Genomic DNA, 27,033 nt, shown 5'->3' with positions numbered 1-27,033 from the left:
TCTTGACTGGAAAAAAAATACTGACTGGAAAAAAAGTAAGTAACTGAAGCACTCAAGCTCCAAAGGAATAATCAGAAGAACTTAAATCTGTTATTTGTTAGGGATGAAAAAAAACCCAGGGTAAGAACAAAGTTTCATTTATCTTTCTGGTCACTCGAACATGCTACTAAGACAAAATGCAAAGATGAGCTAATTCAACACCAAATATGAGGGTTCACTTACTGCACAGCGTAAGACACTATAATATGCAGGCAAATGCAGTGCAATCCATTGTACATGATAGTGTTAAAAAGCTGACCTGTGAGCTAAAATACATTAGAACCTCTCGTAAACCTTGACCTCAGTGGTCTCATTAACAAAAAGGAACACCAGATACTAGTGAAATTGTTCATTTTATCCTGTACTGAGCATTATCTCAGCATAGTTTTGAATCTGCTATCAGATCAAATGTAGACTGTTTCAAGAGAATGAATTAGAAATCTAGTTTTGCCAAATTAAAGGCAATGGACGTTCATAGTCCAAAGGAAAAGGAATAAACTTCAATATAGGTAATAAAATGTCATAATTTAATGTGCTGCTGTCCTATGCATCTCTGTTAGTATCCTGGAGCACAAAGGAAGAGCAGATCATCATAGAAAAAGCCGATCAACTTTAAACCTACAACACAATTTAGGAAGTGTCTTGATTAAAAATGGAAAGAATGGAAAATATGGAAAGAATATGGAAAGAATAAAAATAGGTTTTTTTAAAATAAATATTCAAGCCTTCCGAAATTTCCCATCTTTACATATTTTCCATTAGTTTAAAAGATAACAAGCCTTTATTATATTCAGAACTCGGACATGGTAGAAGTTTTGATACATTTACTTGAAAAAGTTTTCTATTTAAATGTGAACATTATATAGTTGATCGATAATTATACAAATTGGAAGGTATTGTAGCATAAAAAACACCCGCTCTATTTATGAACCAAGTTATTAATAAACAAACAAAAAGTTCCTCTGTTAACTAGGGAAACTATTTATTTAGAAATAATATATAAGCACTTGTCTATCAAATTCAAACGTCACAGACATCTTTCCCTGGCAGTTACCAAAAAGCTGTCACAGACTTTTGACTGTTTAAATTAAAAGATTCTGACAATTATTCAAGTTCAAACTATTTTGATTTGAGCAATATTACTGTACAAGAAACAGGAGTGTTCTGACTTGGCTCAAGAAGATAATTTCCACTTCACACAAAACCTTAAAAAGACTAAGAGAGCCTCCAGAAAACTTCCACTTGCTTTGTGCATGAAGTCTTACATTCACGGTGTTCTGAAAGCTCCCGTCACAAGAACGAAGGTCGTTAAATTACTGTTGCATACTCAACATTTAAGTGGTTGCTCTCCTAGTGGGAGCGCTGAACAATTCCATTAGTATGCTGAGTCCAGGAAAGGGCAGTAAGCCCTTATTTACATCTAGCCTTATTTACATCTAGTAATAAAAAAAATACAGGCTCCTCACCAAATACATCCCGCAAGTCTAGTGAAGTTGCAAAAAGAAGGTACAACTCACTCTGAATTAAGTTCCCACCTCTCAGTTTCAATAGTACAACTGTCCCACTAACTTGTTTTTTCTTCTCTTAAAATCATTTCTTCCAGCAAACAAGAAAACTGCAGCAAGGCAAAAATACTAACATAGAGTATCACAAAGCAGTCTTCCTATTAAGCACTGCTTTTGTTACACATTATGAAATCAAGAGCTCAGCATCTTGGGTGGGAGGAAGTTTGCTGAAGCATTCTCCAAAAACACGTCCACATACCTAATTTTCCTCATTTTAATTGGTAATTCTAAATACTAAAATTTGAACATAGGAATCAATATTCTGATTAAACTGAAAAACAGTTTACAACTAGACAATGTATTCTTGGATGGATAGAAGACATTTTGATAAATCAATGTCTTTCTTTAATCTGAATGTTCTATTTTTAATTATCACTAGCTTGTTATTTGTTAAGTTGAGCTGTTCAGTATCTAAATAACTGAACTTAAATTCTTTTCTTTAGTGTCACAGGACTAAAATTATTCACCCCCTGCCCATTTATAAACTGTTTAGGTCATTCATGATCAAATCAAGTGCTGACACTAATTTTAGAATGAATGCGCCTCAAGTTATATTTATCTGCAAAGTGCTTCCAAAGGATTCATTAAAAAAAAAAGTCACCCCAAAAGCAGAGCATTTTAAGATGTGTCCAGAGATTATATATAAAGGAAATGTAACTGAGGTAAGCCGTTCTGTTTTCTTTCAACAACAAAAAAAGTGAATATTTTGCTTGTGTTTGTGTCTCTTACGACTCTCCCCTTTCTACCTCCCTGCCTAAGATCACGAGAGTCATCTCTGAACTGGCATGGAGACCGTTTTTCCTATATTCATTAGTAATTTCAATATTAATTGTTACTTAACTCAAAAAACGCCTTTCACCCTATAGCATATAATGTAACCATAGTTGATCTGCTTTTGAAACAGCTACAGCAATATTAATGCATCGATTGCTGTTCTTTTCCTTCTAAATACTTGTACCAAAAATTATTACATCCTGCAGAAAATTTAACATTTTTCTCGGTGGATTTCAGGAGAAACCATTGGTTAACTATGCAGACAGAGTACTTCAACATTAAAGTACTACTTTCTTTAGGAAAAAAGAAAATATGACTGCTATTAAAAATTTGGAACTGAAGACTGATTTGTAACGCCTCTCTGAAGAACGCTCTTCCTCTACTGACTTTTGCAATTTCTGTAGTTTTATTATGCAAAAATAAACAATTCACACAGTTTCAACAGCAGACTGATCAATAAAGCATGAAACCACAAACAAGACACAACCACATTCAGGAACAAGTAGGAGTTTATAAAGAGCAGATAAAAATTCTGCATATAAGTAGAAAATCAAGTCACTTAAATATTTGCATTTGAAGCACTGATTCCAGCATATTTCCTGATCTCTTATAGTCTTGCCCTACTTTGATGCAAAAGGGCAGAAACTGGCAATCACAGATCTGGAATCAGAGCTCAAATTTATTCTTAAGTAGATTCTCTAGATTAAGTTGATTCAAACTCTTAGTTTAGATACTCAGTAGTCTTTTCTTTAAAAAAAGAAATGATAGATTTCAGAATGTTCCCAACACTAACATTCTGAATCAATCATTTTCGTTCAATATATTTTCCCATGATCAAGGTAGAAAGAGATTAATTGAACATTTAGAAGAGAAGGTTAAAAAGTTTACAGATACCTTTAGTTGATTATTGAAAATATCAATTTCCTGAAGTTTAGATCTGGTTTCTTTTTCTACTTCATCTAGCTGGTCTCGAAGCTGTTGACGGGCTAGTTCCTTGGCTTCTAAGGCTCGTTTGACAGTAAGAAGAGAATCTCCTGTTTTTAAACATATTGTCAAATAAATATTGTCTTACATGAAGAATGTCAGGTCATAGAAAGCACCATTTTTCAACATGCATCTTGCAAGATAAAAAACAAGCAAGATGTATGACAGGGTATGATGTGCAATGTAAGATCATATGCTACACAAACTGACTTGGACATATATAAAAATATACTTACTATGCAAACTGTTCTGTTGAACTTGCTTTAGTTGGTCATTGAGTAATTGCTTTTCTGGAATCAACCTTCCAAGCATCTGCTGAGATTCCTGCACAGAAAATAACAAGGAAGGGGAAAATAAGAAGAGAAACAAGCAAAATGGTGACTGATGACCTTAGCTGTACGATGTATCTCTCTCCTTTTTTTCCCCTTTTATTTATTTATTTTTATTTTTTTGCAATGAGTCTATTTTTCCCACTAAATCATGCGTTATTATCTCAGCACCATCTGTGTGGTACAATCACTCAGAATAGTTGTCTGCCAATTTGTCTTACCTGCTGCTGCTGTTTTTTTTTTTATATACAAAAAAAGTGAGCATACCAAATTCAAGCTTATTACTTTAGAACTGATTCCCTTTGAATAGGCACATTGTTTGAGAATTAGTTGAAATCTAGAGCAAAAAAGAGAAGGATAGATTTCCGGAAACGTGAAGCAAGCACTTACAAACACTTTACTTCCCATTTTAATAAGTAAATATTAACTTTGATCAGGAATAGAATGACAAATATTTTCAGTCTATTAAAAAAAAAAGACAAAGAAAATAAAGGTTCTCACTTTAAAGAAATACCTTATGGCCAAAAGCTATGTAACACAAATCCTATTAGATGACAATACTTGTGTTCCAGATCTCTATTTACTACTCTTGAAAGAAATCGGGGTTTCTCTCAGTTTCAACACGCATTCATAAGACTGCGCACCAGTAAGTTTCAGGAGACCTTGCAGATGAGGAAGTCCTCCTTTGCTGGATCACATATAATCTTTGCTGTTTCTGGAGGACAAAGTTCTACTTCATACACCTTTCAAAAGCCTTGACCTCCAATTTCAGGTTGCCAGAACAAATTAAAGAAGCCTGATATGAAACAGCTTAGTTTATAAAAGCTGTCAGAGTGTCAACCTCTCATCTTTTCAGACAAACTAAGTTATTTATTTCATCAGCTGTTTTGACTTGAAGCCTTTTCAGGAACCGGCAATCTGGCATTTTCCATTTGTCACGAAGGACTGGGAATGACATAATAGAACATTCTTCTTAGAATGATATTCTAAGAAGAAATGTCATCTAATTGGTTAATCCTAGAGTGAGTCCCATGAAAGGTTTTTATTTTTTGTTACAAGAACACGAAGCTGACTGCACTGAAATGACTTCATAGTTGTCTCACCTGACTCACAGCTGGTTTTGACTGGACCACCACAGTGTAAGCCCCAGGTTTTAAGATTATGCAATGACCACAGACTACTGGAATCTCTTTCATTCCAAAAGGCATACTTAAGTAGCACAGGAAAGTCAAGGATGGTGAATACGTAAAGTAGCAAAATTAAGATAAACCATGCATTTGACTACCAGGAGTTACATATGCTGCTCATCGTTCAACTGCACTGCCTATAACACGAGCAGATCTTTTTCAGCCCTTCAAGGATATCGCGAAGGCCACAAATTCCTGTCATGGGACTATCAGTCCCTACCTAGAACCAAATCAGAAACAGCAATATATAAGGCAGCATTTTCCAAACCATCTGCCAAAGGGCCTGCCTCCTTCACAACAACCACAATTAGCATGCTGTTAAAATATATGCAAAACACTGTTCTTTATGTTCAACACCTGCTCGTTCTACCACCTCCCCTGCCCAAATACCTGCACGTCCCACGTCAAAGTTTGGGAAACAATTTTGAATAGTATTATTAAATTAGTATAGCACATAGGCATCACGGAAATTAAGTTTTCAAGTAGTATGACCCAAGAAAGGCAGCACCTAGTTGCCTAAATATATTGATAGATAAAGCTCAAGAGAAAAAAAACCAGCTTTGAAGACACAAGGTATCAAAACTGTATCATCCCAAGTTGAGAAGCACTTAGATAAGACAAATAGCAGAATGATTCTCTTAACTGAGATAAGATTTACACAAAAATTACCATTCTGGAAGCACAAAAACTAATAAAAGGCAGTATTTCAGGGTGGAGTGTAATCCTAGACTATTTATTTTTAAAAGGCAGAACACTTCTAAGCTTCAAACTGTTACATTTTAACACACAGGATAGTTTGGAGAACTAAGACTAAGAACAGAAGATGCCAAGGGAACACGAGGGCGAAGTTCTGTTCCCTGCAATCACAGACAGCCATACAATAGCCATCTAGTCCAAAATGGTCTGCAACACACTAGTTCTGCTTTCCATCCCCTTCAGTTCAACTGAAAACACAGACAGACAGAACTACCAGACACTGGAACAGAAGAAACTAATGGCATCACTAACACTGTATTTTCATGCAATGACCAAAATTAAATTATGCCCCATACAATAGTAGAACGCAAACAAAGCAACCAAAACCCAGTTCCTTTCAATCTAATGGGGAAAAACTGCTCTGACCCTAAACCCTGAGCAAGAGGCATCTCAGAACTGAGACACTACTAGATACACTGCAAACTCTCTGCCACATAACCCATCTCCAGAGGGCTTCAGGGGGAAGCCAAACCACGTATCAAGGGAGGCAAATAATCCTTGCAGGAAAGCAGCTGAATACAGTATAAACATGAGTCAATCACATACACTTAACAAACAGGAAGCTTGCGTCCTTCCAACCACCACTGGCAATATCATTCAACCAGATACCGCTGACTCATATAACTAGCACAAATCTTCATCACCCAGGATTCTCCTGTTACGCAATTTCTTCCACAATTTTAATCAAACTCCATCTTGAAACTAATTACTAGATTGAAGAATAATTACTTGTTTTAATTAACTCATCTTTCCATAAAAAGTGTCAGCTATATTAAACTAAAGTGTTTCCAGGTAACGAGATAATACCCTACAAAGAATTATCAATATTTTTTTTAACTAAATGGAGAGTTTAGAGCATGAAAAATCCTCTTTTAAAACAGTTACATACACCTTTATTTTTTTCCTCTACAAATTAAATAGTAAAATTTAAGGATATTTGAAAAATTGACCATTTAGGGGGGGAAAAGACACATTCATTGTCATCATAATGACTCAACTGCTCTTTTAGGTTCTCTTTATATAAAATTTGCTCTTTTCTACTGAGTACTGACACTTCTGGGCTCATGATGCCATTGTGATAAACCCTTCAAGCAACATGTTGCATCTGAAATATTACTGGTGGAGATCAATGATCACCTGAGAGAAGACGATACCACAAAGCCACAGCTACTACTTTCCACATGAAAAATGTTTCCCCACCCCCCACCACCAACCGAAAATCCAGCAAACAGCCAACCACTATGAAAGGCAAATGTGAGTTTCATTACTGGGGTGAAGTCATTGTGAATAAAGCAATTTAGAAAGTAAATAGTCAAAAGCGTATTAACTAAGCTGCTGGATAAATACTGTCTAGTACCAGTTACAATGGCCACAGACAATTAAAAACCATTACAAATACAGTAAATGATTCCCAAACAAGTGTAAAATTTAGACAACTGCAAAATTCATTCTACTTGACCTGGATCTTTCAGCAACGTTTCGGTGCAGTAAACTAATTAGTCTTCTTCATAGACAAAAAGCAATTGTACGTTGAAATGCTAAGCAACAAACAAAAAGGCAATCTGCTTTTCTACCATTGTGATTTGGCAATGAGTAGCACAAGCGAAATGTTAGAGAGCTGAAGAATTCCTCTGCTCTGCTTCACTTTTTCCCTTCATGGTGATACAGTTAAAACCAATGCATAAAAGCAATAGGTAAGGAAAGCACATCTACAGTTGGCCAAGCAGATGATTAAAGAAAACAGAACACGCTAAAGAGAGAGTCTGCAGAGAACACTGACACTGCCGCTTGTTTATCTAGTATTCTTTAATAAGCTACTTAAACACCTCTAGTGGCAGAAGGATTATCCCTCTCACTACTTGTTTCCCAACAGTGCTAGTTTCACATCTTTTTCCTCCCTTGCACCTTCTATTTATTACGGTTCCTATTTATCACAGCTGTGAAATCTCAAAGTTCTTTATAACAACAGCCGTACCTTCGTACAGATTAGTACGATGTCTGTTACAATAGGAACCAATCCCAACTGTAGCATATTGGCCTTTACTATTATGTAAACGACTTAACGCTTTTTGCCATGACATATCATTGTTTCCTCTTAATTTGTTATATTGTGACAACAGCAAAAGAGAGACTTTACCTTCCTTTTCTCACTACAGTTGCCAATTGAAAAAAAAAATTGCCAACAGTTAAAAGAAATGACACACAAAAGTAAAAAGGTGAATTTGATTCAATTTCTTGAAAAATGCAAGGGTTAGAATAGCACGTACCTTCTTGTGAAAGGTGTAATGGTACACACAAAACTTCAATAGAAGTATAAGGTGTTTTAAGAAACAAGGAAACCAGAAGACAGTCCCAAAAATGCTCATGCATAAAACAAAAAACCTGAACTTTCAAGTGCTGGTCTCGTTCAAATAAATGTACTGTATCAATTAGGCTTAGAAGTCTGAAATGGAATAGTAGCTTTAGGTTTTAAGATAGGTTTTCCTTAAGCCCTCATAACAGAAATGTCAGAACCTCTTTGAAATAGTAAAGAGGCACTGAGAGTGCCTCCATTACTAGCCAGAAATTTATTTCAGGCAATATAAAATACGTAATAAAAATAACATCCCTAAATCAAATCTTATAACGTTAACTAGAAACCTTTACCAAGTGTAAAGAATACTCTTTGATTCAAAGCAGACATCAAATTAGTCTTATCTATCTTTAATTTGGCAGAGAACTTTAGATAAATAGAAGAAAAGGTGACTGCCATGATTACACCAGGAACTACTCCATGGTTTAACCAAAAACTTCAATTTTGAAAGTTTATTATTTTCTAATTTCAAAAAAGGGCATTATCAGTAAATCACCTTACTGAAGTCATCTCTTTCTTTAAACACACAGACAGCAATCACTGCAATAAAAATACACGTCACAAAGTTTTGTTCTCTTCATCCCCCCAAAATTCTCTGTCTTCTTCAGATAAACAAGTTATTCACCACTCCCCACAAGAAGATTCTACAAGCATGAAGTGATAATTGCAGTTATATCTTCAAGTGCAGGAAGCAACTCCTGTATGTGTCTGAAGAACCAGTAAAGAAACTTAAAAAAAAAAAAAAGACAAATTATCAATTACAATAATTGTATCAAGTTTGCTTAAGATATTGATGAAGATGGGGAGGACAAAACATAAACCTAAAATCAAAATTAGAAGAAACATTTTCTCACCTGTAGCTGCTGTTGCAAATGGGTAATTTCTGCAATTCTCAGTTCTCTAGATTTGTTTGTACTCTCAATTTCTTGTCTTTGGGTAGACAGCCGACACCTGATATCTTGAAGCTTTCCCTCCAACTGATTTTTTTTATCATTCTTCAGGGGAAAAAAAAAAAATCTCTTTTTTTTTTTTTTTTACCAAAATGATTTGCCATGCAAATCAGGATCATGTGTATTTCTGAAAACTAAAAAGTACTTTTATTCTATACTTATAAAATTATAGAAAGTAAACATGATTATATCACACTCATTACTGTGCTCATGTGTTTTATCTGCAATGTAATCACTTACTAGAGCCTCTAGCTCAAATTCTAAGGTCTTCTTCTTTGCCTTCAGAACAACTATGTCCTCTTGCTCTTTGTTTCTTTGATTTAGTAGTTCTTGCCGACGATTACGTTCCCATTCAAGTTGTCTTTGCCTTTCCAGTTCCCTTTTTGCAGCCTTTAGTATTTAACCAAAAGAAAGAAATAAAGAAAAAAATGTATGAAAGATCTATTTTGAGAAATTATTCTAATCACTAATATTCCAATGTGCAGTTCAAATATTAATAAACATACACTGCTAAACTGTGGTCTGAGTATGTACCTATATTTAAGCAGAGGAATTATCCAATTGTTCAAATCCTTACTTGAAAGTGCTGGTGAAATGAGGCTTCACTCTCTAGCTGATATGTGACCAATCATAACATTCTTCCATTTTAGTAAGTTTACCAAAATTCAATTTTCTTATCTAATAGATTTTCACATTAAGACTTCAAGAACTGTCCAGGATAGCATCAAATCTTCCTCCAACATTAGGCATTCTGCAGCTTTGCAAAGAACAAGTCAAATGCTACTGCACTGAATGCATCATTAATCGGCAATGTGAGAACATAATAGCTTTTGTTAAGCTAACCGATACCTGTTTTCTTTAACAAACTAATTGATCACAGGAAACGCATAATGTCAGCAATTCCCAGAAGTTTTTCATCATTCATTCTTTACATTGAAAACAAGAATTATTAATTCTTTTTAAAGAAGCTGGAGGTTAGGAGCACTCTTTCCTAGATCTGAATGTCCAATCCATTCATTTTGCATGAGAAGTGCAGGAAGAGATGGACAATTCTTTCTTTACCTTCAAAAACCCAGAAATTTAAGTTCATTCTTTAAATACTTGCTTACTAAAAATAAAGATGGCAAAGTATTTAATGTATACTTTCTATTTTGTTCTAATCAAATATAGCTGCTTCTCATAACATAACTACTTTCCTTATATATGGTTACCTCTCGTCTTTCTATTTCTTTCCTCCTTTCCTCTTCTCTCTGCCGTTCCAACTCTCGTTGCTTTTCCAATTGTTTCTCTAGCTCCAGTTGTCTTTTACGTTCTTGCTCCTGTCGCTCACGTTCTTTCCTTTCCTGCTCTGCCCGTTCCAGCTGTGCTAGACGCTCTTGTTCTTTGCGTTGCTGTTCCAGGAGAGCCTGCCTTCGTTTTTCAAGTTCTAGATTGCCACGTTCAAAGTTTTCCCGTTTTTTATCTTCAAATGTGACTTTAATGTGTGAAAATACATGGCAAAAGAGAATTAAACTTTGCCACTGACTTAACGATCCATGAACGCTCATCAAGACAGTCTGCAAAGTGAAACAATCTTCCAACAGTATTACAAGCTGTTCTCAACTACTAATAATGCAGTTCTATGGGTAGTTCTAGGTTTTATCATTAGCATTTGCACTGTAGCTCCCATTCAACCCATATCCTTAGGAAACTAAGGTAGGAATTTCAGGTCCAGTTCCTCAGGCTCCTACGTTTCCTCCACAAAGCCCAGCAAGGCAGGTATAATTTAGACAATCAAATCCTGTGGGGGGGCAGGGGACAGGTACGTTCCACCACGCATTAGGTGATAACAAGAGTACAAGAACAAACACCTCAATTTTAGATACCACAAGTAATGCACAGAATTCAGCTGAAGATATTATCAAAAAGCAAATGCACATGATCAGAACATACCTAAACTTTATATTCTCGTAAGATTACTCACTACTGCCAAGAAAAGGAATGGTTAACTTAAGTTCTGGCGCAGCAGAACCCCTGAACACTGGATTCCCGCAGGTTCGCACCCTCTGTCAGCTCTTCCCCCAACACTGGGTCCCTGACATTCCTCTGCAACGTCACAGACTCTCCTTCCCCTGATCCGTGTTCCCAGGCCCCTATCTTATAGTTCCTCCAGTTTCTGGAAGTCACTCCTTCTGCATCATCTTCTTTCTCTTTTTATACCCTCTGTGTCTCATTTCCACCACCCGTATTCCATATTTCTCTCCTCTCATGCCCAATATTTGTATTTTTGGCATGCAGATCAACGAGATACGTTATCTCAAAGAGACATACTAACTATCAAAGAGAGAGCACACGATTTCTTCGAAGCGTGCGTACATCAGTTGTTTGACATGTTGACCCAACATCTGCTGAATCAGCTGAATTCTCCTTGCCTTTTCTTAAATTTGGGCCTCTTTCCTATTTCCAACCACCAAATTTCATGAAACTTGAAGAAATTTAATCTCTTTGAAATCTTTGACTCTGTCAGGTTTCACTCAAATTAGGCACTGGCTTCAAAGAATATTCTGATATAGACTGATAGAGAATATGATTATAATACCCACTGATTTAAGAAAGTAGGCCGGGGGGGGGGGGGGGGGGGAAGAGAAAGAAAAAGAAAGATGCGTGCAAATAAAGCAAGTCAGTTAAAATGAATACCTAGAAGGGCAAAATGCTGACAAGCAGCATTGACATTGCTGAAGATAGTATACCAAAGGCTCAGAGAAAACACGTACCACCAAGAAGCAACACCAAACTCTAAGAGGACTGCCCAACAAGCTAGGGTGGTTACTCAGCAAAATGAAGGTAGCTATTAGAGGTAAGAAAACAAAGCATATCCAAAGTACAAAAATAGAAGAGAACAAATTCTAGCAAATTAAATAAAATACGTAATTACTGGCTTACGTTGATATGTTTAAGAGAAAGCTGCTAGAAGGTCATAAAAGCCAACAATAAAAACTTTCAGATGCCTCAAAAGAAAAACTGCAGCCAGATTTGGTAGAACCAATGAAGAAGGAAGACAATATTCTCTATATGAGAGATCTTTATAGTGGAAAATCTATACATTAGATATAGTGAAAGGTTTATACATTCTAGTTCTTCTCAAACTGGAAACAGAAATGACTTTAGAACAAAAGTAAAATCAAATGTAATAAAACAGAGCAACAAGTTGCCAAACCCAGACAACGCTAATCCACAGCTCAAATACAAAATTTATGAACTACTAGCTGTGCAATGCAATCCATCTTTTAATCAACCTCAGTGCCGTAAGACTAGAAGCTGACAAATGCAACACCAGTCTTTAAGAAAAGACAGAACAGTGATCCTGGAAGCTACAGGCCAGTTATGCTACTTCCATACTGGGGAAAGTAGCCGAGAAGTCTTTCCAATTATTGTGAAGAATGAGTATACGTGACCAAATATGATCCAATGTCGAAGAACCCAGAGAGAAAAGAGCTGCCTCTCAAGTCTAAAACAGAACTGGGTTCTCCCCAACCCCTTTTCTATCAACAAGAACGTTGATAAGGATCGGGTCAATAGAACAATACTTGGATGTTTTCAAAGTCTATTAAAGAAACTAGGCCAAGGCAGTGGTGAGCCTTCCTGACACTACAAATGGCATACCAAAATCCTCAAATTCCAGAAACACAAGACATGATGCCTCCAACAGCCTACCCAGGAGTGTGAGATCTCACCTGTGACCAAACATTTCAGTGTCAGACAAGACTGGGCAGAACACGTAGATGCACCTTAGCAAGGTCCACTTCAGCAGCCCCTGCGATCTCACTCCCTCCTGCAGCCAGGAATTAGCCAGCGGACTGCCAGCAGCAGGTATTGATAAAATATAAACCAAAGGCAGGAGTCCTATCAGAACTGCTCACATACAGATTCAACAGCCCCCTGAATAAATTGGACTGGAATTAAGAGGTGAAATTAATAATTTTCATAACACTAGAAAGATTCTTAGTAGCTTTCTTCAAAGATCTCTGTAGCAATTATGCCGTTCAACATACTCAATAATGGTCTGGAACAGAGTGAAAAGTAACAATACAATGTCCAGAGATGATACCAGATACTCAAGGTTTTAAAACAAAAAGCTGACTGTGAAGAACTTTATAACAATCTCAAGACTAAGTGACCTGGCAATGAAGCATCAGAGGAAATTCAAATGATTACAAAGTAGTGCATACGGGGAATAAATAGTGATCCAAACTATACACACACAGTCACAAGCTTTAAAATGTTTATTATTGTGGAAGGAGGTTAGCATTACTGTAGTCTACTGAAACATCAGCTCAAATCTAAGCTGTGATCAAAGGGGCAAAACAACGTTAGAATTTTGGAATAAAACAGAAAAGCATTATTATGCTATTGTATAAATCCATCACGTTGCCCTGTCTTCCCCTGTGCAAGATTCTGGTTACCTTATTTCATAATAAAGTGAAGTACAACAAAACTGACCACCATACAGAGAAGGGTGGATGATCAGAAGTGTAAGGAAATTTCCTAACAGGAAAGATTGGGGGGGGAAAGGGGCAAATAGACTCAAAACAAAACAAATAAAACAAAACCCCTATGACTCCAGCTTCTAAATAGCCATGTGCCACTTGGGAAAAAAAAAAAACACAGAAGAGTATATCAGTTAGGAGAGGTATCACTTAGCTTTCTAAAACCAACAGTAGTGCTCATAAGGTAAAGTGGGAATGATTAATTATCTTTCCTCTTAATACAACTTCAGGGTCCAACCTAAGTGTTACCTTACAGTAGCTTCAAAAACAAACAAAAATACTTTCCATACAAAACAGATAGGCACGGGGTCAAACAGGTTCTAAACAATTTGAAAAATTCATGGAGGTTAGGTCCACAGGTAATTAAACCCATATTTCAGTGTGGATACTGCCTCTGGCTTGGAGGTGCCCGTCTCGCAGATTAACAGAAGTTTAAAGGATGAAGTAAACATCTGCTACCAGCCATTACTGAAAACTACATGCTAAGCAAAATGAACTTTGGTTTGATCCACTACAGTAGTGCTTAAGATACTTACTAATAAATATATCATATTTATTTATATAAATAAAATATTCTATTTAGAACATTGAATCTTTAATAAAAAAAGGTTTGATGGAGTTAAGCTTTACTGTGTTAACTTTGAGATATGCTATAACATTTTAAGAAAAATTTAATTCCACTTCAAATGTACACCACGATCTCAAAATTTTGTCGCAATTCTGGCAAGATATAGTAGGGTCTGACTATAATCCACATGTTCAGTTTTGTTTTGGTCACAAGTAGTTTGGACTTTGAGAACTAGCAGAACTTTTTCAACTCCAAAGTTAGCAATGCCTTCAAGTACTGCAAATGAAATAACACTCAGGTGAGCATAGTGCACAGGCCTGCTATTCCTGTCCCCATCTGTCTGGTGCCAAAGAGAGATAAACACGCTAGTAAAATTTCTGAGCAGATGAGCAACGTGTGGTATCCTGAGACAGAATAAAACCCATTTTGTTCCTCTAACTGAACTAGAAACGTGCTCTAAGAACCAAAGATTTGTCTCAGATTGCTGCTAGGTCTTATTATTCTTTCATATTGTGACAACTGAGAATGGAGTCACTGATAACAAATTCCTCGCTAGGTTGCCATTTAGCATCTGTGAGGTTTTACGCTTTTTTTTTTTTAAGGTAGAGCTGACAAAGCTTGTATAAAAAAAGAGCATGCTGGTACAGAGACTGCAATAATATAGGTCTTTGTATGCATACTGTGATCTTTTTATATTGTAAGCAAGCCAAACTATCCTCTACTTAAATTAGAAGATGGGGGGTGGTAAAAAGTTTTTGTTGAAGTCCTATAATAGGGCTGCAAAGAACTGTCTCGGTGAAGAGTACCTAAGAAGAGTGGCCTGGAGGCTGTTCATATCTCAGCTATCATTAGCCACAAGCATCACGTGAACAATCGGGAATTAGCCGGACCAAGCAGTGTCTTGGTTATGCCTCTGACAAGTCACAAAGTTATCTGAAAAGAAAATATTCCTTAATACAACATTATTCCTGCACAGCATATAACCCGATGATAACGCCTCTCTGACAACAGCACACAATACATCCCCCATTTCCACTTGCTCACCTGGCAATTTCTTTTCCAGTTGCTGCTGTTCTTCTTCTAATGCTGGTTCTTCTGGTAACCTTTGGTCTACAGATACTGAACTTACAGCTGATATGCCACTACCAGAGCGTACTCTTCTGTCAATAGAAGGACAATTCCAAGCTGCTTAAAAGCACCTATGCTTGCCAGATTTACTTATGATTTAATGATGAAATCATAAATTAAATACAATGAGGCAATGTTCAATAATTTCCCTCAGTGTTCCCCAGAGCATTTTACTCTGCCATTTCAATTAAGATAACAGACCCCTCCAAAGTCGTAACAGCACACTCATGTCCTGAACAATGTAGTTCAAAGTTCATACCACCATGCAGCTCCCTGATGAACGTGTTCATCCTGTCCCCAAGACCTTTAATTTATGGCCAGGCTGGAGTTTGGAAAATGGTGACTTAGACAATAGCAAAAGTTGCAAAGAGAGAGAAAGAATTCACTAGTTAAGCTAAAAAAAGACACTACAAGGAATAAACAAAAAAATTGTCATCCTTAGGAGTATACTCAAAGAACATGGACCTATGACTGTATGCAAAGGTTTGTCTCCATTGCTGTTCCTGTGTTCCCACCTGTTCCTCCACAAAAAAAGTGAAATGGAGAAACAGAAGCAATGACTCAGCACTATGATTCACAGATACAACCGTATCAAAAAAAAAAATCAGAATTTGCTACAGTACAAATTTGAATTCTAATGCATCCCATTTGCTGTACAGAAGGATAAGTCTGAAGTAAAACCCTTTCAAGTCACATAGCCAGACTGAGTAAGTTTTCAAAAGGTGTGGCAGCATAAAACATTGTCACAAGAAGTCCTTGAAAGAATACAGTTTTGGCAGAGCTATTTCCAACATCCATTTTTTTTAAGAAAACCAAAAGCTAAACAAGTATCTCCCAAATGGAAGCATTCTCTGCCACCTATGCTATGCAATACAAAGATAAGGAGGGGTATTTTTCAATCTTTTGTTCTTTACACTCACAGGACAGGGCACAAGTTTCCCAAAGGAAATAAAACATTAGGAGTGAGATTACAGAATCATAACCATTTACCTAAATGAAGGTGGAATATACTCTGGAGGCAGTACAGGTGGCAATGGCTGACCAGACATAGCTACATCAATTAAGTGCATAGCCAGAATAAACTCTTCTGCTGTAAGTTTTCCATCTTGATCAATATCTGAAAGATTCCTTTTTAAAGGAAAGATGCAAAGTAAGTAAAGATTAAAAATCACTGTTAGAAAGCACAGTTTTGACATATTCAGTTCCAAATTAATTTGATTTTTTCACCGATTTTCTCATACTACTTTGTTTCTTTAAAATAAGTTTAAGAAGCAGTAACAAAATGCCTCATTCCATTTCCAACGTTCCTGTGTGTGCATCTGCCAGCGTACATCCTTGACAATATCATTTCAGTCATAGCTTCTACTTTGCTTGTTCTTCATGTACTGCCTGTATCATAAACTGTGTAAGTAAAGTTTATCAGTGGAACTTTCTTGCATACCTCATGAACATCCACTACACAGTATCATTCAAAAAAGGATCAGCTCAGATGTTCTGCAGAAACTTTTGGTTTGGCCTCCTGCTTCCCTGGAGGCTCCTATCTCACATACCAGAACACACATTTGCATTAAAATCAAAGCCACTAATGTTCTAGTCCTAACAAGGCACAAAACCAATTTAGCGTTATGCACGTATAAAAACGATGCAGTAAGGTCTCTGGATGGCCTAAACCTGACAGGTTTATGAAATGCCTTTATTCATATTAAGGCAGTACTACACCAAATTTAATAGCATAAGCATCAGCTTTTGCTCCCTAAGACGCTACTGACTCAAATCATAAAGCAAAAACCTTCTACAATACTGCGGAAATCTACTGTGAACAACTGAGATATTCCTTTGACGTCTCAAAGGTACAGGACTCTGTACCTTTAACTTGGAAGACTGTTATAGCCCCATTTGATCCATGCTTGTGAAACCAAACTCTTCAGGTTGGGGCACACAGACAAGCTACCAGAACAAAAAGCTAGCATGCAAGCATACAATTGATCAGCTACCCTAACTGTCTGGGTCCAATAGCTTTATCACGGAAACAGCTGCTACAGAATAGCTGATACGCTGTACCTCTCTATACCTTACCTTACATGCCTATCAGAGAGTTAGTGAGTCTACCCCCAATACAGACCAACCAACAAATCAGGAACAGTGGGTCCCGCTGCCACGACTAAGAACCAGGAAAAGGAGCAATACTCAGGCCAACAGAAGCTGTAAAATCCATTCCTTACTGCAGTAGAGCTGGCAGTTTTGAGTGTCAAAAATTAAAACAGTTATGTTTAGAACTGGAGTAGGCTAACGTCATTCCCCTGCCCACACAACCTACTTCAAGCACTGGGAGCAAGCACAGTATTTTTTGGCTGATCATCTGCTGGATGACTGGGCTGCTATTTTCTCCTTATAGTAGCTTTGTTGGGAAACAGAAGAAGAGAATGCTTTTGAAGAGCTAAGAAAAACATTAGTGTTTAGCAAAGAAAACACGTGCAATTGAACCACTGGATAAGAGCTACAATACAATTGACAGCCTCACACAACAAGCCATACGGGTTAGGGAGCTGACAATCGTTTTCAGGTAAATACTTATGAAGTAGAGAAGTTAATTAGAAATAAATTGGAGAATCTGGAAATTAAAAATATACGGAAGTGGCATGAAGGCCACTCGAGAAGCCATCAAAGCTAACCATAAACCAACAGTAACCAAATACTACCACAGTAGTAAAATAGAAATATTATACAGTACAGAGAAGGTATGAGCTTCCAAAGCACGAAGCGGAGAGGCCAATCCATGTCATGATAAAAGAATACAATAAACTTCGGCAAACAAGAATGTGGAAAGGAAATGAGAAGCCAAGACAAAATCTCCTTTTAAAATCAATGATTTAAAGGACATAACTCCAGCCCCTTGGAAATAAGCCCTTAGAAATTCACATATAATCAGTACAGGAGGCAGATGAGCCGCAAAGAAAGTATGGATTAAGTTTCCCTTTTGTGCTACCTGCACACACGTATAACTTGCACTACCGCTGTGTCACATATGGCAGGGGAGGTAGAAGAGGGAGAAGGCTGAATATTTGGTCTGTCTGAAAACCCCAGCATAGAAACCATCTATGCGGATAACAAAAGGTACTCTTTTTTGTGGGCTAGAGTAATATCAACATATAGACAAGACTGCAGGCTTTGTTTTATAAAGCTATGCATTAAAAACAGCAAAGCATAATGATTTATCAGTGGAAGGAGAGGGAAAAGGAAGAAAAAAACACAGTATACAGTATAAACATGTAAGTACAGTTTTTAGTTTGGTAGAAATTAATACATTTATCTTTACCATATTGTAGCCAACTGAGCCTGGGGTAAACTTGATTGCATAAGGATAGTTCTTGCCTGTGGACCTAGCAAATTAGAACAAGCGTTAACAAACATAAGAAACTTCTTTCTTCTTATGTTTTACCAAATAGTTATTCCACAAGCAGAGTTAGTTTTGAATAGGTAACACTGAAGAGATGAGTTTCCTGCATGAGCAGGCTATCTATACTGCTATCCCTAAGCCCCCCAAGAGGAACACACTAAAAGAAATTAAATAACCCTTCTCTCCTCCACAACATTCACTCAAAGGAATAAACAAAACGAAAACGAACAAAAAGGCAAAGAGGTGACCCTAGAACTAGTAAAACTAAGCCAGTATATTATTCTACTGTCTTTTTGAACCTGGGAAGGCACTGTAATCAGTGGGTGAGCTGAACATTATAAATTGCTGTAGATTTCACACGACCCATTATATCCTTTCCAGGAATCTGTTTCCCACAGCCAACTTACTTGGACAACAAAAATAAAGGAGAGAAGGTGAGGAAAGGATCCTAACTATGATGAGTGTTCCACCCCAAGGCAAATACGTTTTCACTAGCAAAAAACAGACCAACGGGTCATAAGCCTTCCAAAAGGAAAACCCACTGATGGCCTGCTACTGGAACACTGCATATTTTCCACTAGAGAAACATTTTCACCCCAGCACATTCCATCATATAGATAGCAAGCTGTCAATCAAGAGAGGAAGAAAATTTTCCCACAGAATTTTTTCCTCTCTGTGTAGGTTCAGGAAATCTGTGTGGCCATAAGAGCAGGGTGAGAGATATGTCAGGCCCTTGTCTTATGCGAAATTAAAAAAAAAAAGAAACAATCCAGCCCCTTAAAGCAGTAGCTGTCTATGGTCAGAAGCCCAGGATACAATAGCCTACCCATTTTAAGTTCCAGTAAAGAGATAATAAACACGAACGTATAATGTAATGACGGGGCGGCGGAGGGGAGAAGATTAAATTGTGCAGAATCAAGTGTCAGTGGGTTTTTTTTTAACTCGTGGGTTGTTCCTGTCCTTTATATACTTGGTTGATGTGTCTCTTGAGTATGTAGACTCTTGCCTACAACTATTTTTAGTACCAACAGTATTCAACCATAAAACTACAAAACTGGAAAGAAAATTGAAATATTTTACTGCGTAAATACTCTCACTCTCAGCAAGATCTGTCCTGTAGTCTACTTTGTGATAGCTTTCAGTTTGGTTGTTTGTTAATAAAAGTCAAAGAAAATGGGTGAATACGGTACGAAAGAAAACTGAAGGGGTTAGGGAAGAACGAAAACTTAACAAGTTACAAGAAATTTCAGACATCTATTATATTTGGTAATCCAGTCGTATAGCCTTTAGATGGCTGCAAGGTCCCTCTCCCAATCCTCTCCTATTTAAAAAAATCGGCAACAATTCATGAATGACTATTTGTTCGCTCTTAAACAAGATTATGAAGTAGCTGGAAAATTTTAACAGAAAAATATAGACAATAATAAAAAAAGAGAGAGGTGAGAGTCTCTTATGACAGTTATTTTCTAAACGCTGTTTTAATTAGCCTTTTACAGTTAAAAATGAGATTAAAAAAAAAAAATTCAATACCTGTTAAGTGTCCGCTCATTGTTTTATCATGGCTATTGAACAGCTGCCTGTATTTCAGTCTTGATGACTGAGGTACAGCCCATTCCGCCACAGGAGGCACACTAGAATTACAAAAGGGGTAGGGAGGAGAGGAAAAAAATATATAATTTTACATTTTATCACATGAAGCTACAGGTACAACATGATGAAGTGCTGCACAGAGTTTCATGCTTGAAATTGTCCTTTTCTTTTTAAAAGTTATTCCCTTCTTTTCCTAAAACCATAGCACCTTACACTTCTTGTTTGAAAACATTTATCATGATTCAGTATCTTAAAAGATGGTTTTCAGTAAAGATAAATGACAAGCCTAAGAGTTTCGCTTTTTTCTTTACTAGCAGAGAATTAAATAACCCAAATAGGTGAGAGAAACTAAAAGCTTTTATGTAAACATATGGTAGGAAATGCCTCACTGTAGTCAGCGGAAGCAATATCTCATCTCATCCTACCTTTAACTGGTTGGCCTAGCAAAATCATTCATAAGCTGATTAAGGAAAATAAATGTAAAGCATGCTGAAAACATGTGTGAAAAAAACTCAAAACTTAAAAGCCATCAAAGTTTGTCAGATGAGTGCCCTTCAGAGAAATGTTATATTCCCATGTCTAATTCATCTACATAAGTGCTGCTATTTGTAGATATGCTTTCCCATGCTTGAAGGCTGACAAGTTCTTCGTACTGAAAAGCAGTGACTAAGGTTTTCCGTCTTTAGGCACATTCAAACTTTGTCTTTCTTTGTGAAGGTGGCACACACAAAAAGAAGACAGATTATATAGGGATCTGTGATAGGGTGCCGAATTACAGTAAAAACTGGCCGAAAAACAACCAAATCCCTTTTCTTTGGTTCACTAGGCAGACAGCATGCTGAGCTGAAAGGATTACATGAATAACCTAACTGACCTTTATATCTTGTTTTCATGTTACAACAGCTAAAACAGCTAACACCTCTATTTCTACTCCTTTCAAAGTACTGTGTTTTAAGATGTTTTTTCATGAGAACAAAGTAAAAATATTCATCTTGAATAATGAAAATGGGAAACTTTTATTTAAGAATTCCTTCCTCACCAGTTTTGCTAGATGTAGAATTTCCACACAGACTACTTTTTATGTTATGTACATATGTGGCTTGACCTGTGAGATAAGGTTATTGTATGCAAGCAGTGAAACTCTTCTTCATGGATACTTGAATGGTAGCTGTGGAGCAAAAATGCTGGAAGACAACGGAGTTGACTCATGTATGCCAAACATCATGCATGCCAAGAGTTCATTACTGATGACTCAGGAGACAGAGTGACAAAAGAACCAGAACTGGAATTTTGAAGTTCCTCCTCCTTCAAATTCAAAGAAAATCTAAGCTTAGAAAAAAGCATGACTTCAACTTTGTTTTAATTCAAGTATAATAGACTTAGCTCTTCTTCCTTCTGTTCCATAAACTCTGCAAACCAATTGCCTTGCTATCTGTTTTCTCCAAAATAATACTTGAAGACGCATGCCAGATCATTGCATTATCAGCAGTCTGTCAAAGAATACCTCCTTCAGCGCTGGTAGATAAATCAAAGTTACTGAAGAAATTAGGACTGAGCTAAGGAAGCTCCAACCAAGGCCCAAACCTAGTCAGAGAACCATGCAATTTCACCCCAAAAAAGAAGTCATCTCATCTGGGGTTCAGGCCGCTGTGGGCAATAAAAGAGATCAGCAAGATTCAGATATAGTTAACCCCCAAACCATGACAGCCTTCTTACGGAATATCTGGAAGCTGTTTCAGCTGAAGCTTCTTGAACATCACTCATTATAAATATTGAGTGCTACTGCAGATAGCTGGAAAATTTCTTGTATCTGTGGGAATTACCTCAGAGCAGCACTGCTATGTTCCTAACAACACTAGATTTCAAACAGAAGTAAAATTGCTTCTTTTGAAAGACTTTTAATCCTCACTGCCAATAATCAGTAGTGCCACTATCTAATACCAAGGCACAAGAAAAATCTGCAGAATATAAATTAAAATAGATAACTAACTAACTTCTCAATCCTTTTCTTTCTTGGTAAACAAATCCCTACAACAGACCTGTAGGAACATTTTCATTAATGAACGATTTGCAAAAATTACTACCCTACCTCCTACAAGAAAGTTTTATTTTCTTAGATACTTTTCCTCAGACCACAGAAAACATATTTTACCTGACTGTACTTTTCCCTAGGCCTCGTAAAACTAAAAGCCTTTTAAGAAATTTTTAATGTAGAACTTCCAGAACATAAAGGAAACAGTTATGTGGACTGCATTTGAAATATGAGGACTATTAAATATATTACTTTTAAAAATAAGCTTGGAGTTGCTAATTCTTAAGAATACTACTTCTTGTGTCTCCACACTGTGTGACGGAGTGCCCATACAATACACAGCAAACCACGTTATGTTTATAGAAGCATACGCTTTTCTAAAAATTTGAGTGTTTTCAATAGCATCGACACACACTGCGTCAGTTAATTACTGTATTTCAGTGATTTGTTAATCATGAAGCATTACATGTTAAATCACAGCACCCTATGAAATCTTGAAGTCGAATCTCAGTAGAAATTGACTTCTGCAAGTAAACAACATTTCAGAGAACACCCTTATTAATGAAAGGCACTTTTGTTAACTCTGGGGAATTAGATGCACACATATGCTCATTCCGTATCAACTTACCTAGCCACATCAAATGATTGTGCCTTTTGTAGTTTTGTGTTTAACTGTGATCCTGGACCAGATCTACTGAAGGAAGAACTCTTTGGCAATGTGGCTGTAAACAAGGCAATACACATTTTTTCAGCATTAGCATTTTAAACTGTAAAATTTCAATAACATTCAGTTAGTTCCCAACATCAAAAAAAAGGCATTATGGCTCTTTTGATAGCTTCCCTTTTAAAAATATTAAGATAAAGTAATGGTGTCTAACAAAATAGCTCAAAACATATGGGCATTTCTCTTGTGCCTTTCTACATTCGCAGTTTTATGTAAATATTGTTGATGTCATAAATTGCATTGTGATTAATGTTAAAATTCATATGTATTCTAATATTTTACAGTTATCCGAACAAATAGCAGTACTTCAATAGTTACAAATAGGTGGGAGAAGACCATTTTCTAGGCTTCACTTTACAGGCCAGCTAGATTCACTCTTATAACAGGGTTAGTATTTTGTTCAAGAAGATTGACAGTTACAGGGGGACATGCCCATGTTTAATTTTTTAACTTATAAAAAAGTCGGCCAATAAATTACATTAGGTAATCCAAAATATAGTCCTTACATAAAGTCATTCTCTAGAGTAAGCTAAAATGGCTAGTTCCATGTCTACTGTTCTCTGGATTCAAAGAAAATGGCAAAACAATTTGTTAATAGCAAGAAAGTAAACAGTCTCAGTATGTAGCATACCAGGATGAGCGAAAGCAGACAGAGGCTGTATAACAGCAGGAGCTCCGTTAGCCAGGGGGGGCACTGCTGCTGCAGGAACAGAAGATACTAATGGTGGAGACATTCCTACTACTGGAATGGATGCCATTGGCACTGGGGCAACAGCTGAAAGAGATGGCATGCTGGCAATGCCCCCAATACCTATGAGCAAGAAAAGGAGACATTTTTTCTACCTTAGAGACTCCTAGTATGATGGCCCAGTTTGTTCAACTGTGGCCTGGAATCCATCAGTAAATGTGGAATTAAACAGCAAACTGAAATGGAAACTTCCACAAACTCCTTTAATGAACTCTCACAGTCTGCTGCACCATTAGCATGGGAGGGGAACATAAGACAATGCAGAGGGAACAACATATCATTTTATAATGTATGTATATAAGATCACACTGGATGCAACACTGACCAAAAAAAATCCATTAGCATTTGCTGAAGAAAAGAATTGTTTGCCTTGAACTAAATGAAGAGCAGCACTGTCAACTTCCAGTGAGTAATGAGCCCAAAGTCCACATTTAGCCATAGCTGAAAAGAACAAGCTTCAGGAAAACTGCCTGCAGCCTATTGTCAGAATGAAACAGTGCAAAGCTAATAGGGTAAAGCAGAGTCATGAAGTATTTTAGGTGTAAGCACAGTTGCATGGATAACAGGAACTTAAGGAGGTCCAGCCATACCGATGGGAAGAATGAGGCTGTGCGCAAGCAGCCAAGATCAAGTTTACAGTGGATGATAAAAAAGAAAATCCTGGATTTTGCTGGATTTCTTGGGGTGGGGAGGGGAGGTTGACTTTATTATGCCTTTTCTCACTTAAATCCAGTATTTGTTCTGTTCAATTTCACTAATTCCTTCCAGGCATAAATAAAATCTCTGCTTGTAAAATCTGAAGAAGAGATAACTCATCAAACAGGGTTGCATTAGTTTTATAGAATGTACTGTTCCCTTTTCTTACTAACACTGGTGATTCTCAGGCACTAACCAACTTGAGTCACTGCAACTTCTAGAACAGGAAGGTAGAGAACCTCTCGCTACAGAGTGCAGCAGAACATCAAGATGCCAAACATGAGGCTTCATTTAGTTATTTTCAGCCGCCTCTTTCCAATTTTACCTGCTCCTTTCCTTGGAAATATGGTGACCTTGACAGTAAGCCAACTATGAGAACTGAAGTGGTATTTGTTCTAGCTAACACTAGCATAACTCTGTTCATAAAATAAAAGCGGAGGGGTGCGTTAGTTTCTTGCTTTCTAAAAAAATCAGAAAAACCATTGCCAAAACTGGAGCTCCCTTAGTAGGGAGTAGATAGAAACAGCAATAGAAGAGTTTAAATAAACTCTTCATCACTTTAGAATGCACTAGCCCTTCTACATGGACCATTTTTTCCCCCCATAGACACTTTGTAGGTTGGAACATATGGTGAACAGTATAGGACCTGCAGCAAACAGGATGACAGCTTAAGTTATTCACTATGGTTGGATGCTAAAAGCAAAGCTTATCGAGAATTCTCTTTTGGAGCATGTGCATGCATGTGGTTGCATTTGTTTTTGACAAATTCTTCTAGAGGCAGCAAAATGAAAATCAAATTAAACTTCGGTTGCTACAACGCAAGCTAACAAGGAGGAGAATAAAGAGCTCACCAAACCCTGGTGCACTTGGCAAAGCAATAGGTGGTTGCTTCATGACAGGAGGCAGTGCAGATGGGAGTTGATAACCTTGCAGTTTTAGTTTGATAAGTTTCATAGCTATGGAAAACTCCAGCTGATCCATCCTCCCATCATTGTTCATGTCGGCTAGAGCCCTACAAAATAGGCAAACAAGCAATTTTCAGTTATATTCTTAACTAAGAACTTTAGGAACTGACCTAGAACTGTACACACATAGGCATGTATATTCCACTCAAAACAATTATGCTAGCCTAAAAATGGTCATCAAACAAGACACTGTTTAACCTGAGAATTTCTTGACTTCTTGGAATGATTAACAAATATTTTTTAAAGTCACTTTTCACCTCTTAGAGGAATTACAGTACAGAAACCTCAAAGAAAAGATTAATGTAGTGCAAAAACTTCTCAAAAGGCACACAAAACTACGTGGCACTACAAACAGCACTGCAGGGATTCAGATGAGGTAGTTTGCAAATTTGTATGTTAGCTACTCTTATAATAAAATGCTCTTTAAATTTGTGCACTGTACTAAACACGATTATATCTGCAAGTGTACAAATGTCTTTTCAGTTAGACAATAGTACTCAAGGATAAAACATTGAGCCTAGATTTTGAATAGGCTTTCATGTAGAGCAGTCTGACTTAACAGTACATCAAATGAAGAAACAAAAAGACGACTGTTTAAGAAAACCATGCTCAGCAGGGAATGGTATTGGTGGGGGAAGGAGGAGCAGGAAGAAGAATGTTCCTGCAACTGGGAACCAAAAAATAGAATAAACGCGTATTAACAACATAAGCAGCTGTAAGCTTAGTTTTTTGCATTATACCTATTTCTTTGCATGCGCTTGAAGAATTAAGTACACATTTCAGTATTGTTTTAATAATACACACTAAGTTCATGTGTACATTTACATGTCACAGATATGACAACACAAAGGAGTCAGGCATTCTAGTTAAACTAGAAGTTCATTTCTGACCAAGTCCCTGCCAAGGAAAACTTCCATACAAAAATATCAGAAGCTGTCAAAAAGTACTGCAATAAATGGACAGTTACTTATAATGGATACTTAAACAAGTATACAGTCAGGCACATATAGTGGCAAAGCATTTAAAAAATGACAGCCCTCCCTCCCGCCTGAGCCAGAAAAACCCTAAGGAAACCAACAGAGGTAGATCCCAACAGGGGCTGCCATAGGTCAACCACACAATCTTAAGCGTTTCCCCTGGTTTAGATTACCAGTACCATTTCTCCAAGAACAGAGACACTTCAACCCTTCCTAATATTCTCAAGACCACACCTTCAGCAGTGTAGCTGTCTTACTCCACCAATTCCCATGTCACATGGCTAAATAACACTACTGAGAATCTAGAAGCGGTATTTAGAGAAGGAAAAAGCTGGGTCAGAGGACTGTATATTCTGAGGCTTACAGTTAGGAAAAAAAAGCAAGCATTGCATCACTCCCTAAAAGGTATTGGATTGCTACATACATGTCTCTGAAGAGCAGGTTTTGGATGTGAAAACTTGTAGTTGTTGTTTCCTGAAGCTTCATATCACAGGGGAGTTTAATTTACAGATGAAAACTGTCTACTCTTCAGTAACTTTAAACTTTGTTCTAACCCCACTACCATCTAGTCTTTGGAGGCCTAAATTTGTAGTCAAACTGATTCTGAGATCCCAGGCAGTATAATGCAATTTAGATTCGAGTCTCAGTCGTGATCATATGATGTGGTTCACTTGACAAAGTCAAATAAAAAGATCCCGCTGTAGCAGTCAGACTGCCTACCTGCTTCCAACTAGCAGAAGGAAGA

At 37.0% G+C, this 27,033-nt stretch overlaps 1 protein-coding gene across 1 annotated transcript in view; it reads right to left on the bottom strand.

Annotated features, from left to right (window-relative positions):
• The window catches only part of ITSN1 (intersectin 1), a 140,669-nt gene that overhangs the window by 67,997 nt on the left and 45,639 nt on the right, over positions 1-27,033 (bottom strand). The window contains exons 6-17 of the mRNA XM_068913096.1: positions 25,198-25,358; positions 23,534-23,713; positions 22,807-22,900; positions 20,087-20,187; positions 18,476-18,539; positions 16,150-16,287; positions 15,076-15,191; positions 10,149-10,411; positions 9,178-9,327; positions 8,842-8,982; positions 3,599-3,686; positions 3,273-3,412 (exon numbers count right to left, since the gene is read on the bottom strand). Coding sequence (XP_068769197.1) covers positions 3,273-3,412; positions 3,599-3,686; positions 8,842-8,982; positions 9,178-9,327; positions 10,149-10,411; positions 15,076-15,191; positions 16,150-16,287; positions 18,476-18,539; positions 20,087-20,187; positions 22,807-22,900; positions 23,534-23,713; positions 25,198-25,358 — 1,636 coding nt within the window. The remainder of the gene's footprint in view (positions 1-3,272; positions 3,413-3,598; positions 3,687-8,841; positions 8,983-9,177; positions 9,328-10,148; positions 10,412-15,075; positions 15,192-16,149; positions 16,288-18,475; positions 18,540-20,086; positions 20,188-22,806; positions 22,901-23,533; positions 23,714-25,197; positions 25,359-27,033) is intronic.

The sequence above is a fragment of the Struthio camelus genome, chromosome 1, assembly GCF_040807025.1.
Source record: "Struthio camelus isolate bStrCam1 chromosome 1, bStrCam1.hap1, whole genome shotgun sequence".
Classification (NCBI taxonomy): domain Eukaryota; kingdom Metazoa; phylum Chordata; class Aves; order Struthioniformes; family Struthionidae; genus Struthio; species Struthio camelus.
The sequence above is the reverse complement of the archived record's forward strand: the minus strand, read 5'-3'. Positions and strand labels throughout refer to the sequence as shown.